Raw genomic sequence first — 13,982 nt, forward strand, 5'->3', positions numbered from 1 at the left:
AGCCATAACCATCAAAACTGGCAATGATTAGGCATACATTATGGCAATAATTCTTGTTAATTGGAATTGGGGGATTTAGTCTCTTTTTGGGGAATCTTATTCTTAAGGAAACTGAGTAATTACCTTTATTTTTATCTTAGGGATAATAGCAGGATATTTTAATTAGCTGTTCTACAAATCAGAACATTGTCTTAAGGTTAAATACGTTAATCAACCATTTAACAAGTATTTAATAAGCACCAAAAAGCACAAAGAATAAAGTGAAATAGTTATTTCTCCATGAAGTTTCCATTCTATCAGATAAGGTATGTACTATGTTTTAAGTATATATGTATTATGTATGCATATATTTATATGTATGCATGCATGTATAGACATGTTTCTATAAATTTGTATGTACATGTGTTTATATATGTCTGTATATATATGTTAATATATATTAATGTATGTATAAACTATATACAAAATAAAAGGTAATTTTAGGGAAAAGGGTAGTATTGGAAGCTTGGATCAGGGGATCAGGAAAGGCTTACATTAGAAGAGGGAAATTCTAAGAGACAAAGATTATGAGGGAGTACATTTCAGGGATGGAGGGCAACCAGTGAAAAGTGTGGAAAAGAGATGGAGTGTTATATAGGATGAATATCATCATCATAGCTAACATTTATATAGCACTTGCTACATGCCTGGTGCTTTGTTAAATGTTTTATAGTTATTATTTAACTTGATTTTCAAAACAACCCTGGGAGGTAGGTAGTATTATTATCCCCATTTTGCAGATGAGGAAACTGAGGTAAACAGAGGTTAAGTGACTTGCTCAGGGTCATATAGTCAGTATCTGAGACTGGATTTGAACTCAGGATTTCCTGACCTCAGGCCTGGTGCTCTATCCACAGCATTAACATTTTAAAAAGATGATCATATTTAAAGAACAAAGCAGAGTTAATCAAAGTTTGGAAATGTCCTAGCGACCAAATAAAAAAAGATTTCAAAAATCTCCATTTAAAAAATTTGCAACTTTCATTTAGCTAAAAATGTATCTAGTTCTTCAATCGTGAAAAACCCAATTTCATCTATACATTTTAAAAACTAGGAAAATACAGAAATTAAAACTGACTTTTTGAAATCCTGTGTTATAAATATCTATACAGACATATTTCCTTAGAATTCTGTTTCAAATCTCACAGAGGAGATAAATGGAAATATTCATCCATTCCCCACTCAAATGTTGACATATGGCCCAATAGCCCCGGATACTTCTGGGTCTGTTTGGTTTTATACACACACACACACACACACACACACACACACACACACACACACACATTTATATGTATATTCTTGTCCAGAACTGGCAATATAGTTTGTGCTTGATTAGCCAGGAGTAGTCTGCTCTGTGGATTATTTTGGGTCTCCTTTCGCTTGCCATCCAAACAGATATAACACTGATGATAGCAGAAAGCTGGCAGAAAGAAGTCTTATGCATAACAGCATAGAGATGGTGTGTGACTATTCATTTTTATGCATCTGTATCTTAGTATGCATCTGAATCTCTATGCATTAAACTGCTCTGTGGATATAAATGTGAACTAAGGATTATATGCTCCTTCCCATTAGAGTAAATCATTGAGGCACCTTCACTGAATCATATAATAAGAATAATGATAATGAAGATTATTAAGAAGAAGATGATGGTGGTGGTGGTGATGAGAAACCATAGAATGTCAGAACTGGAAGGAGTCTCAGAGATTATCTTGTCTAAACCTCTCATTTTATAGATTATGAAACTGAACCACAGAAATGAAGTGACTTGCCCAAAGGCACAAAGCTAGTTACTGGGCATACCTATGATTGAAACTTAGGCTTCCTGACTCCTAACAATGGTCAACAATGCTCCTTCCACTCTTCTCCCATGGACACTAAAGGTGGGAAATTATGGCCTAAGTTTATGTAAGGACTGTGAAGTATTGATTATATTTTCATTTGCCTTAATATTGGATAATTATAGTGTAATGATTTAGGGCAGGTAGGTGGCGCAGTAGATAGAGCACCAGCTCTAGAGTCAGGAGAACCTGAGTTCAAATTCAGCCTTAGACACTTATTAGCTGTGTGATCCTGGGCAATTCACTTAACCCTGTTTACCTCAGTTTTCTCATCTGTAAAGTGAGCTAGAGAAGGAAATGACAGACCGCTCTGAAATCTTTTCTAAGAAAACTGTAAAATGGGATCATGGAAAGTCAATACAACTGAAACAATGCAACAATAGTGTAATTATTCTTGCTTTTGCCTTATCATTAGGTAAATATTTTATGTCTAAGGATTAATGATGTCATGGTGACTGAGTTTATGTGAGTAGGAAGCACACTGATGGATTTCTTCTCTCCTAATGGAATCTGTTGATACACGTCATTCCTTGGAGCAAAAGAATTTTTTTTCCTTCCTGGAGGGTCCAGCTCCCCCCTCTTTGGAAAAATAATTTACTTACCCCTTAGCTCCAAGTATTTTTGTGGTCCTTATGTATCAGGTAGCTAGGTGGCACAGTGGTTAGAGTACAAAGCCTGGAGTCAGGAAGACTTCTGTTCAAATTTGACCTTAGACACATCCTAGCTGTGTGACCCTGGGCAAGTTATTTAACCTCTGTTAACCTCAGTTTTCTCAACTGTAAAATGGGGATAATAATATTACCTAACTCCCAGAGCAGTTGTGAGGATCAAATGAGATAATAATTGTAAAGTGCCTGGCATATCATAAGTGCTATATAAATGTTATTTATTATCATTATTATTTCTGTCTTTCCTCATGTGCATCCACATTCTTTTACTTTCTAATCCCCTGACTCAGATCAGGATTCCTTTTTGTCTTTTCAAATACATTTCCTTCGTGCTTTTAAAATCTTTATCCTATCTTTCATTTTTTAAAGGGGGCAATAGATAGCTATGTTTTGTGGCCCCTTTACCGTCCTTTCTAGGAGGGAGACGTCACCTCCCTACTCAGTAAACTCTAGTGGCTTTCTGTGTTGTTTTATTTTTTTTGTTTGTTTTATTTTTTTTGGTGAGGCAATTGGGGTTAAGTGACTTGCCTAGGGTCACACAGCTAGTAAGTGTTAAGTGTCTGAGGCCAGATTTGAACTCAGGTCCTCCTGAATCCAGAGCCGGTGCTCTATCCACTGTGCCACCTAGCTGCCCTCTAGTGGCTTTCTAATGCCTCCAGGAGCAAAAGAAAATTCGGAACCCTTCATAACCTATCCCTTTCTTACCTTTCCAGTCTTTTTTATACCTTACACCTTTATACTCTTCCATCCAGTGACATTGACCTCCTGGCTGATCCATGAACAAGACACTCCATCTCTGGGCTCTGGGCATTTTCTCTGGCTGTCCCCCATGGCCGAAACTCTTTTCATCCTCTGCTCTGCTTTCCATCAAGTCCCAACTAAAATCCCACCTCTACAGAAAGCCTTCCCTAACTCTTAATTCCTGTGCCTTTCCTCTCCTAATTATTTACAGTTTATACTGTGCTCAGTTTGCTTTGTATATATTGTTTGCTTGTTATCTCCCTCACAAGACTGTAAGATCCTTGAGGGCAGGGACTGCCTTTTGCTTCTTTTTATAATCTCAGTGCTTAGTACAGTGCCTGACACATAGCAGGCACTTAAATGTTTATTGATTGAGATAGATCTTTATTTGCATACTGCAGTTACTTAGTTTTGGCACACTTTGTGCAGATGGAGACAATGAATGTTGAGTGAGCACATACTGTGTGCAAAGCACTATCCTAAGTGCTGGAGCCACAGACAGAAAAGAGGAGACAGACTGTCTCAAAGAGCTCATATTCCAGTGTGGGAGACAATGCATTTGAGGGGGTTTAGCAGCAAATCTGAGGGAAAAATGCAGTGGTTCTTAAGGCACAGTGACAAAGCAGATAGTAAGATATCTTCATTAGAAACATTTCCACTGATAAAACTATCTGCCCCTGATGCTGAACTATGTGACAGTACCCAGGACTTTGAGTTTGAGATTTTTTTCCCTGTCTTTAGTAGCTGTGACTACTAAGGAAATCAGGGCTCTAGTAATTACAGATGCAGCTGCAAGTTTGCATCTTCACATGAGTTGTTTTCTTGGATTGACTGGAAACATGATCAGTGGTCTACCATTAGGGAGGTTCTTGGGTTTGCCTACTTATTTGGCAGTTGGCCAGTGGTTGGTGTGGAAGGCGGTGAGGATGGTGGCCCCTTCTCCACAGGGATTCTGAAGTTGAATTTGAACTCAGTTACTGACTCCAAGCCCAGTGCTCTATCTGCTGTGTTACTTAGCTGCCTAACTATCCCATGATGCCTCTTTAAAATGGGGACCCTTTTTATCTGCCTCTACCACTATGGACTCTCTCCTCTTTAAGGTCTTCAACTCCTACCTCCTATTTAATTCCCTCAAATCCTTCCGGGAAGCAAGAAGAATAGAAATGATAAGTAAAGCCACCTTCACTGTCTTTTGTACTGATGCTGTTGTGACTCTTTGTGGCAATAGGTAGAGTGGAAAGTAGGGAGTAAGAGGTCTGGGTTCTAGTCCTCTCTCTATCACTTATTATCTATGCAATTTTGGAAAGTGGGATTACCTTATCTCTGTGAAGGGAAGGGGATAGATTTCATGGTCTTTTGGGGGGGGGGCTCTTTAAGAATCACAGACTATTAGAATTGGGAGATCAACTAGTTCAACTCAGTCACTTTATGGATGAGGAAACAAGCCTAGAAAGGTGAAATGACTTGCCCAGGGTCATATAGCTAATAAGTGTCTGAGGCAAGATTTGAACTCACATCTTTCTGATTTCAATTCCAGGGTTTTGTTCATGAGAGTCATTATCACTTATGTGAATCATAGCCACTTTATCTTAGTGGACAATTTATCAAGTCAAATCCTATAGGTAGTAAGTGTCAAGATGAGGATTTGATCCCAGGTCTTTTGACTACAAATGCAGCACCCTTTCTATTGTACCAGAAGGCCTCTTGAATTCTAGGTATTTCCATATATTCTACTTTCTTTTGGATTGATCATTTTTGATATACTAAGAAGAATCAACACAATCCTCTCTAGAAGTCATTACTTTCTAGCTCTACTGGCCACCACACACTGGGGTTTATGCATTACTCATGTCCCAGCTGGTCCAAATGAATATCTTCTTGGCAGATCTTCTCCCTTCATTTTACTATTGTATGTATTTTCACTCACCACGCCCAACATCACTGGCAGAATAATTTTTGTTTGTTTTTGTTGTTTTTTGTTGTTTTTTGGTGAGGCAATTGGGGTTAAGTGATTTGCCCAGGGTCACACAGCTAGTAAGTGTCAAGTATCTGAGGGCAGGTTTGAACTCAGGTCCTCCTGACTCCAGGGCTGGTGTTCTATCCACTGTGCCACCTAGCTGCCCCCGGCAGAATAATTTTTAACCACTCTACATAGTCCTCATGCCACTTCTCTGGTAAGAAAATTACGCTGGCTTCCAGTTCACCTCCAAATTTCATGGATTGTAGCGGTGATCTGTATAAGGTACATATAGGTTCCCTTTAAAATAGTTCCTTGTTTTTAATTATTTTCTGATATCTAATATTATGTCTCTTTAGAACAGATTCTGGGTCATGCAGTTGGGGCAATTCCTCATGATGTTTCCAGAGAGTGCCTAGTTTAAAGTAGGACTTAATAGATAAGTGAATTGAACTGAAGGGACTGGAACCATTTCTGCTGTCCCAGAACTTTCCTCAAACCCACTTCACTACAATCAATCAACAAGCATTTATTAAGAACCTACTGAGTGTCAGATACTGGGAATACGGTGTAGAAGCAAAACAGTCCCTGCCCTAAAGGAGCATATATTCTATTAGGAGATACAAAAACCACATGTATAGCTATGTTCAATACATATTCAAACAGATACAAAGTAACCTGGTAGGGATGGGATGTTAGTAGTGGCAGGGTACAAGAAAGAATTCATGAAAAGTTTGGTGCATCATCATCATCATAATTGCAATAACTAACATTTATATAGTGTTACTATGTGTTAGGAAGATACCACACACTTTACAAATATCTCATTTGGTCCTCATAACAACCCTGGGAGGCAAGTGCTATTATAACTCCCATTTTATAGATGAGGAAATTGAGGCAAACAGAGGTTAAGTGACCCACACACTAGTTAGTGTCTGAGGCTGAATTTGAGCTCAGGTTTTCCTGGTTCTAAGTCCAGTGCTCTATTCACTGTACCACCTAGTTTCTTGCACTGCATAGAGGGTGAGTTGCTGCATAAGGTTATAAATAAATGTGAGACACAATGTAAGCACCTGCTATTGGAAAATGGCACCACTAGACTTGCTTGATTCAGGGTTGCCACAAACCTTCAATATGTAAAAAAAATGCAGTATCTGCAAAGTGCAATAAAGCAATGCAAAATAAAACGAGGTATGCCTGTGCCTGAATGGTTTTTCATGTAACTTCTCATTGGTTTCCTGTTTCACAGATTTTTACTTGCTTATGTTATAAAAATGACGATTAGGACAACATTGTCAACTATGGAAATAGAGTTCCATGGACCCTATCCCACTACTGACTGGCACAGGGGCTTGATCTGCTCTATTTCTGATATGGGCTCTTTCACACCAACTTATACAACCTGGTGGTTCCCACTCTCTCCAAGGTTCATCATATTAATGCTGAAATTAGTGTAGATACTTAATTAGTAGATCCTACAGCAGTGCAGAACTCCTCAGAGCGCCAGCCTCAGCCTCCCTGGCTGAGATGACAGATTACCATGCCTTGCCTTCTCTATGTTCATTGCAGATAAACCACATGAAGAATAAAGGGATAAGCTTTACTTGAGAGTAAGTAGTTCTAAGCTCACTTAGCCATGTTCCCTATGTGCAGTATTTTGGTATACAGTAAGTACTCAATAGATGCTTTTAAAATGCATTCACAAGCCCAAATCTGCTGTTACTACCCTCTTCTCCTGGTGATATTATCCTGACCCTATTCTTTTTTTAGTACCTTTTATCTACTATCTTTTCCTTCCACTGTGAGTTTTTTTATTTTGTTTTCCATCCTTCAAACTCTCCATTATCGGGGGGGCTCTTCCTTCTATGATTATCCCATTTCTTCCCATGAATTGGAACCTGGTTGTCTCCTGAGCTTCCCTGAGCTTCCCAGGTTACTAGCTATACTCCAGGTCCTGTATAATCTCTCTAGCCTACATACTTAATCTTATATCATGCTATTCCCCTTCTATGTCCTAGCCAGCCAGGACTATTATCTGTCTCCCCCATTCTTATTCTGTTCTCTCATGTCTCCATGTTTTTGCTCTTGCCTTCCCAGGCCCTAAACTTCACCTCCTATCCCCTTGTATTTCCATCTGTTGAAATGTTTCCTTTCCTTTAAAACTTAACTCAGATGCCACCTCCTCCATGAAGCATTGTCTGATGGATGTCCAAGGTCATAATGATTTCTCCCTCCTTTAGACTGCTTCAGCATTTATTGTCTGTACAATTATCAACTTTCTTGAAGCATTATGTTTTAAATATCTCTATTTGCTTTCTCGCCAACTAGATTGTAAGGTTTTTTTTTTTAGAGCATGGCTACTTATATTTTTCTCTATCCCTCACATTGTAGGTGATTAATTAAAGAATTGAAGTCAATTGCCTTGTTTCATATTTGTGATAGACAATTGTCATAATATTAATGGTCTTTAGGCCCATTTTTTTTTGGAAGGGCAATAAGGGGTAAGTGACTTGCACATGGTCACACAGTTTAGTAAGTGTTAAGTGTCTGAGGCCAGATTTGAACTCAGGTCCTCCTGAATCCAGGGCCAGTGCTCTGTCCACTGCACCACTTAGCTGGCCCCTTTAGGCTCATTTTAGGGTGACTTTTCCTCATGGGTCTTTCTCATTTGGAGGAAAGCAAACCAAATTCCAATGCTGAATGCTCAGATATATCTTGCTGGATTTTTAAGAGCTATGTTTACTAAAATGCTGTGGCATTTAAAAGAAGGCAGCACAAAGGCTGCCTCTGCTCAAGGTAAAGTGTTTCCCAACAGAGCCAACATTCTGGCTTTGGTCCAAGGCATCTCTCCCTCATCCCCTCCCACCTCCTTCTTTGTATTGTTAGTCAACAGTGAAATAGAGAGGTTGTTAAAGTCTCATCACTGGACTAATTCATAGCCAAATAGAAACTTCTGTTGATTTGTGAGACTTATTGGGAATGATTCATTGCCAGTCAGAAATGTTTTTACTTATTCCACTAAAGTCCTTCTCCAAAGCCTCACTCTAGCATTCAGGTGACTGTGGACTCTCAAGGCTATGCCAGCATGTCACAAGCTCTGGCAGGTCCTACAAAACTGGAAGGCTTAGCTTGTGAATATGATAATGGCTTGTGGGTCTTTTCTTCCAAGGAAAAGCCCAGCCAGGTTCAGAGAGGCTCATTTCCAGAAGGCTGCTTACCAGGTGATGATTTCTATTTTTTTTGGGGGGGAGGGGAGGAGATAGTTACTTGATCTGCTTTCTACCTAAGCAGAAGGAAATATAATTTGCATCTGTGATGATTCTCACTGGATCTGAGTTTGAATCCTGCTACAGACATTTAAAAATTTTTTATTTATTTATTTTTCTGCTATAGACATTTACTAGCTAGGTGATCCTGAGAAAGTCACTTAAATTCTCCAGGTCCCAATTTCCTCATTTATAAAATGGCCTATAAGTTTGATGGCCTAAAAATTCTCTTCCAACTCTAAATCTATGAATCTATAACAACCCTTTGAGATAGGTAGTATAAATATTTTTAGTTTCATTTTACAGATGAGGCAACAGAGGAATGGACAGATTAATTGATTTCCTTAAAGTTAGCTAGCTGGTATGAAAGTTTCAGTGCAGAGAGATGGTGCCCACAGCATTCTTGATCAGATATTCCCTTAATATAATCCCCCAATTTTTAAACAAAGTTCACACTAGTCCCAGTTTAGACAACTTCCTCATGCAGCAGCACACCCTGGTTTATTTATTCCTTGGCAAAATGCTTATTTGCTATTGTGTAGGCATATAGGCATAGCCAATGAATCCTCAGAGCACATAGGAGCCCTATATACTGATGCCTCTATATGGATGCAGACTTTAGGGCACAATGGAAGTCAAAATTTAAATCCCATTTTCTCCTAAGATGCAGGTGACTTTCTGAGGGTTGAATTCCAATGAATATTTTTTCTTTCCTCAGGATGTTGCCAATTCCATACTGAATTGTGTTATGAAAAGGCTATCCTGTTAATTTTAGTGTGAAATTGTAAACCTGTGTTTGGAAGATTTCTTTGGCATGAGCCCCCAGGTTGGTGCCCTCAGAGAAGGGAGCTTTGGAATTTCTGCAGAATGTAAATGACCATGGCTAAAGGCTACATATTTTGGATTTTTACTGTGTATTGCAAAAGTTTAGTTCTGAGGGAAAATTAAAGGTCTGAGGCTGTGAAGCAGCAAGTATGTTTTTCTTCTCCCCTCCTTTTTAATGTAGTAAAGCTTTTATTTGCATGATGCCATTTCTTCTCTTTGTAATTATTTTAGCCATAGCTATAGAGATATGATTTGCCAAGTATGATTACTGGACTATCTCAGTAGAGAGAAAAGGCCATAGATCTTAGATCTAGAAAAAGATCATCAAACAAAACAAAACAAAACAAAACAAAACAAAACAAAAAGATCATCTATTTAAATCTAGAAGAGACATTGAAGGTCATCCGATCTAACCCCTTCATTTTTACAATTGAAGACCCTGGACGCCAGAGAGGCCACTTAGGTCATAAAGGCACTTAAGTTATTAGTGGCAATTCCAGGATATTCACCTAGGTCTTCTGAACCCAAACCGGGCATTCTTTCCACTGTGTGACATTACCTTCTTTCTCTGCCATGTTTTGTGTCAAGCTCTTACCTGGCTCAATGTCGAGAGAATAACTGTCTATGTGCATATTGAGCTGCTGAGCTGCAGTGGAACAGAACTCCTCAAGAACGCAGTGCACTGCTTCTGTGATGTTGTAAGGGACTGACTTTGCAAACTTCATCTTACTATTCACAATCACGCTCCCATTTCTGAAGTTGAGGATCTCAAGGTGCTTAAATCCTGTAAGATTGGAGCGCAGATAGGGAAGCAGCTGCAAGGCAAAAAGTGAGTTTGCTTTTAACTATCTTCTAAGTGCCCAGATGCTGCTAATTCCATGTACACTCACTTTTCATTACCTGTGGCATAAATTGTAGTTATTTTTTTCTGGGAGTTGATACTAGAACTGAATACTGTCACTTAGTGTTCCATTTGCCATGATTATACCCGATATTTACCTGTTTTTTTTTTTTATATGGAGATAGATGGATGGCAGTTTTCATGATAGATTGCATTGAGTAAAGTTTAATTTTTTTTTGGAAAAAGAAAATACAGAATCAAAACTAGAAAGTCAAATTCAGTTAAAGATATAGCCAAGCAGGTAATTACATGTACCATATGAGGCAGAAGACCAGATTACTTAAAACCCAAGTGAATGGGACATAGCAGAAGTAAACTCAGAGAGCAGACACAATTTCATTATTGTTTTTGTGTTCCTAGAATCTAACACAATGATTTGTACATTTTTCTTTAGACTGTACTCATGATTTTATTGTTTTAGGAACCCCCAAAGAGGAAACTCCCTTTACCAATGCTTTTTACTTGCCCTGAAATCTTAGAGAGCTTCCCAAGAGTTAAGGGACATGCTCACTGTTATCCAGTTAGTATAGTTCAGAGATTGGGGGCAGCTAGGTAGCACAGTGGATAAAGCATTCAGGAGGACCTCAGATCAAATCTGACCTCAGACACTTGACATTTAGTAGCTGTGTGACCCTGGGCAAGTCACTTAACCCTCATTGCCCTGAAAAAAAAAAGAACAAAAACATATATTTCAGAGATGGTCTTGAACCCAGCAGCCTCACTTTATTTCTTTTGTTTCCAGAATTTCAGGAATGATGTGGTTTACCTAAATTTTCACAAAACTTTTGACAAATACACTATCTAGATGATAACACAATCAGATATATTCTGAACTGGTTATATGATCAGTCTCAAAGAGTAATTGGTTCAGTGTCACCATTGCAGGAGGTCTCCAGGGAAATATCCCAGTCATCTGTGATTGGCTCTGTGTTATTCAATATGTTTATTCATGACTAGGATAAAGGCATATATAGTATTCTTGCTCACTTTGAAGATGACACAGACCTAGGAGGAAATCTTACCCATTTGGATGACAGAGTTGGGATTATTAAAGACCTTGTCAGGTTGGAACATTGGGCTGAATCTAATAAGTTCTTCAAGAGGGATAAATGTAAAGTGTTGTACTTGGGCACAAAAAATCAACTCCACAAGTACAAGATGGAGGAGGTATGGAGAGCTAGCAGTTGTTTTGAAAAAGGTCTAAGGACTTAGGTAGACTGAATGATCTGTATGAGTCAGAAGTGTAATGTGGCAGTCAACAAAACTAAATGTGGTCTTGGGATACATGAAGACACATAGTTTCTGGGAATGGGGAGCTGATGATCTCACTGAATTCTTCCCTTATCAAACCTTATTTAAAAGACTCTGTTCAGTGGGTGTGTTAAGAAGGACAGTGATAAGCTGGAGAGGGTCCAGTGGAAGGCAAGCAGGATGGTGAAGGTCCTTGAGTCCACGTATTTGTGGACCAGTTGTAGGAAGTGGGCTTGTTTGCTCTGGGGAAGAGAAAAGTCAGGAGAACATGATAGCATTGATTAAGGACCATCATGTGGAAATGGGCTTCAATTTGCTTTATTTGGCCCCAGACGTCAGATCCAGGAGCAATGGGAGGAAGCTTTAAAGTAGCCAAATTAGGCTAAATGTCAGGAAAGACTTTCTAATGATGCTATCCTAGAGTGGAGTGGCCTCTCATAAGAGGTGGTGGTTTGCCTCATCTTAGAGGTCTTCTTGCAGAGGATGCACAATCACTTGTCAGGAATGTTAAAGTAGGGATTCCTGTTGTGTAAGACTAACTTGAGGTAGCTAGGTGGCTCAGTGGATAGAGTGCTGGGCCTCAAATCGGGAAGATCTGAGTTCAAATATGGCCTCAGACTCTTACTAGCTGTGTAACCCTGGGCAAGTCACTTAACCTTTTGTTGGCCTTAATCTATGGGAGAATGAAATGGCAAACCATTACAGTATCTTTAACAAGAAAACCCCATGGACAGTATTGGCATGCTATGGTCTACAGGGTAACAAAAAGTTGGACTTGACTGAAAGACTGAACAACAAAATTATATAGTTGCTGGAGGCCCTGCAAACTCCCAAATTCTATAATTCTATTTACTATGACATGATCATTACTTGAAGATAATATGTATTTAACAAATGCTTCATGAATAAATTAATGAAGCACAATATATCTAGAAGCATCCATTTGGAAATATTCTAAAATCAACCAAGCTTTAACAATTTACATTTGAAGTCTCTTGGGTAGTATTAAGGACTCTAGTATTTGTGTGAGGTGCTGTATTTTTGTGTTTAACCAACAGAATGGTGAAGTGATTGACAACACATAGAACACACAGAAAAATACTGGGTTCAAATCCCAGTTCTTTCCATTGACCAGTTCTGTGTGGCCTTGAGTAAGTCACTGAAACTTTCTGGACCTCATTATCAAAATGAGAATGATATTTGCATGTGCTCCCCTTGAAGGGTTGTTCTGAAGAAAGCATTTTATGAATTGTACATATCTTTTCTTAATTTGGAGTAGGGACTTTGCCTGTGATTTCATTGTTATAGAGAAGTCCTTGATGAGAAGACTCCCCCTTCTACCAAAGCAGGTTAACACCTTCTCTGTGGCTTACTTGCTCTTAGAGAATTGCCTAGAACATAGAGGATAATTGCCTTCTTCAGGGTCACATAGCCAGTATGTCTTAGAGTCAGGGCTTGCACTCAGTTTTCCCTGACTAATATAGTTAGCTTTGTATCTGCAAGGTTGTGTTGATTCTATTCTATTCTATTCTATTCTATTCTATTCTATTCTATTCTATTCTATTCTATTCTATTCTATTCTATTCTATTCTATTCCATTCCATTCCATTCCATTCCATTCCATTCCATTCCATTCCATTCCATTCCATTCCATTCCATTCCATTCCATTCCATTCCACAGGATTCCATTTCATAATTGGGACTTGATGGCCTGTAAGGTCCCTTTTGGTTCTAAATCTATGATCCTATTATCATTGGAAAGATCACTGGCCTAGCAATTACCAGCTGTATGACCTTGGATAGACCCTTGGGCTTCACTTTCCTCACTTATAGAACAAAGTTGGTTATTTTGACTTCTAAGATATCTAAAAGTTGATGTCCTTTCAGAAAAAAAAATATTGTCCAAATCCATATCAAATGTAGCATTTGTCCCGTACAGAATATAATCCCCTTTAGAGTCTATTTCTTTAAAAAAAAAATCTCATTTACATACTGGTTTGAAGTTTATGAAGTACTTTTCTCACTATAGTTATGAGGTGGGTACACAAGCATTATAATACCCATTGGATAGAGCTTAGATTGAACTCAGAGAGTAAGGAAAGAAATGAGCATTTATTAAGTGCTTACTATTTATCAGATAATGTGATAAGCACTTTACAAATATTATCTCATTTGGTCTTCCCAACAACCTTGGGAGGTAAGTGCTATTACCTTCATTTTACACTTGAGGAAACTGAGGGTGGTCAATTCATGCTCAAATCAAGACATCACCCATGTGATATCATTGGTCCTCTTAGAGAATGAAGGACAAACAACAACAGGTTAGGTAACTTACCCAGAGTTACATGCCTAGGAAGTATCTGAGGTGGGATTCAAACTCAGGTCTTCTGACTCTAGGTTTTATTCCTTATACCATCTATCTCCCTCTAGTTTAAATAACATGCCCCAAATCACTCAACTGGTAAATATGTGGATTAGGATTCGAATCCA

General features: G+C 38.6%; 1 protein-coding gene across 1 annotated transcript in view; it reads right to left on the reverse strand.

Annotated features, from left to right (window-relative positions):
• IMPG1 (interphotoreceptor matrix proteoglycan 1) overlaps positions 1-13,982 on the reverse strand; it is a 168,580-nt gene that overhangs the window by 36,373 nt on the left and 118,225 nt on the right. Inside the window, exon 16 of the mRNA XM_044003434.1 lies at positions 9,936-10,155. Within this exon, the coding sequence (XP_043859369.1) occupies positions 9,936-10,155 (220 nt within the window). The remainder of the gene's footprint in view (positions 1-9,935; positions 10,156-13,982) is intronic.

This window comes from Dromiciops gliroides, chromosome 4 (assembly GCF_019393635.1).
Source record: "Dromiciops gliroides isolate mDroGli1 chromosome 4, mDroGli1.pri, whole genome shotgun sequence".
NCBI classification, from domain to species: Eukaryota; Metazoa; Chordata; class Mammalia; order Microbiotheria; family Microbiotheriidae; genus Dromiciops; species Dromiciops gliroides.